The sequence below is a fragment of the Charadrius vociferus genome, unplaced genomic scaffold, assembly GCF_000708025.1.
Source record: "Charadrius vociferus isolate BGI_N301 unplaced genomic scaffold, ASM70802v2 scaffold41, whole genome shotgun sequence".
NCBI lineage: Eukaryota > Metazoa > Chordata > Aves > Charadriiformes > Charadriidae > Charadrius > Charadrius vociferus.
This window is the reverse complement of record NW_009647013.1, coordinates 1,609,813-1,610,716: the sequence shown is the minus strand read 5'-3', so window position 1 is coordinate 1,610,716 and position 904 is coordinate 1,609,813. Positions and strand designations below refer to the sequence as shown.

The 904-nt window shown below is 55.2% G+C and overlaps 1 protein-coding gene across 1 annotated transcript in view; it reads right to left on the bottom strand.

Moving 5' to 3' along the window:
- PBK (PDZ binding kinase) overlaps nucleotides 1–904 on the bottom strand; it is an 18,566-nt gene that overhangs the window by 4,820 nt on the left and 12,842 nt on the right. The window contains exon 5 of the mRNA XM_009895471.1: nucleotides 394–523. Within this exon, the coding sequence (XP_009893773.1) occupies nucleotides 394–523 (130 nt within the window). The remainder of the gene's footprint in view (nucleotides 1–393; nucleotides 524–904) is intronic.

The window sequence follows — 904 nt, the reverse complement described above, 5'->3', positions numbered from 1 at the left end:
CGCGACGCCATTAGACATCTGCTTCTCATTGCCGTGACGTCTTTATCACGCTCGCGTTTGGCTCCTGCTTCCTTCAAGCCCTACGAGAACGATTCATTTATTTAACGCTCTGGCAAGAGCATCTCCTCAACCGGGTCCACCAGGGCATGATCCTGCATCCCCTGTGCGATGGTGTTCCTGCCGGCGGGAGCCAACGTACGGGAGCGGAAGGGCGTGAGAGGATGTCAACAGGTCTGAAGAATTTCAAGCTGGACCTTGCGGAGATCCCCTTCACCCGGGGCACGGCGCAAACCGCTCGCCAGCCCTTCCCTGCGAGGACCCGGGGAGGGCAAGCGTGTCGAACCGCGGCAGCCACCCGGCACTGGGGTTCCCCTTCCCAACCGCCCGACCTACCGGTCATGTTCTCATCCAGCGGAAGGGACATTCCCACGTCGCAGATCTTGATGGTTTCAAAGTCACCTTTAACGACCACGTTTGAAGACTTGATATCTCCGTGGAGCAGCTTCTTATCGTTGTGAAGATACTACGAGGCAGAGAGGAGCCGTTAACACCCGCTTACGGAGACAGCTACGGAGAGGCAAGAGGAGCCACCGTCTTGGGACAACAAAGCACCAACTTCTTAATATTTAACACATTTAGCCTTAAAAACCTCAAGGATGGGTCAACACCTACAAAACACAGGGCAGGTTCTTCCCCCCAGCCTAATTTTGGAGGCGGCTTTTAATGAAAGGCTGCGAGAAGCTCCTCGTCGTGGTGCACCTCACCGGCATGGAGGACCTGAGCGTGGGTAGGAAGCACGGGCAGTAGCTGGCGGCGAAGGAGGACACGGCTCTGTTGTCCCGGGAGCTCAAAGCAGCAGAATACTTGTGCCAAAAACTCCATTCAATCTCTTTTTTTTTTTTTG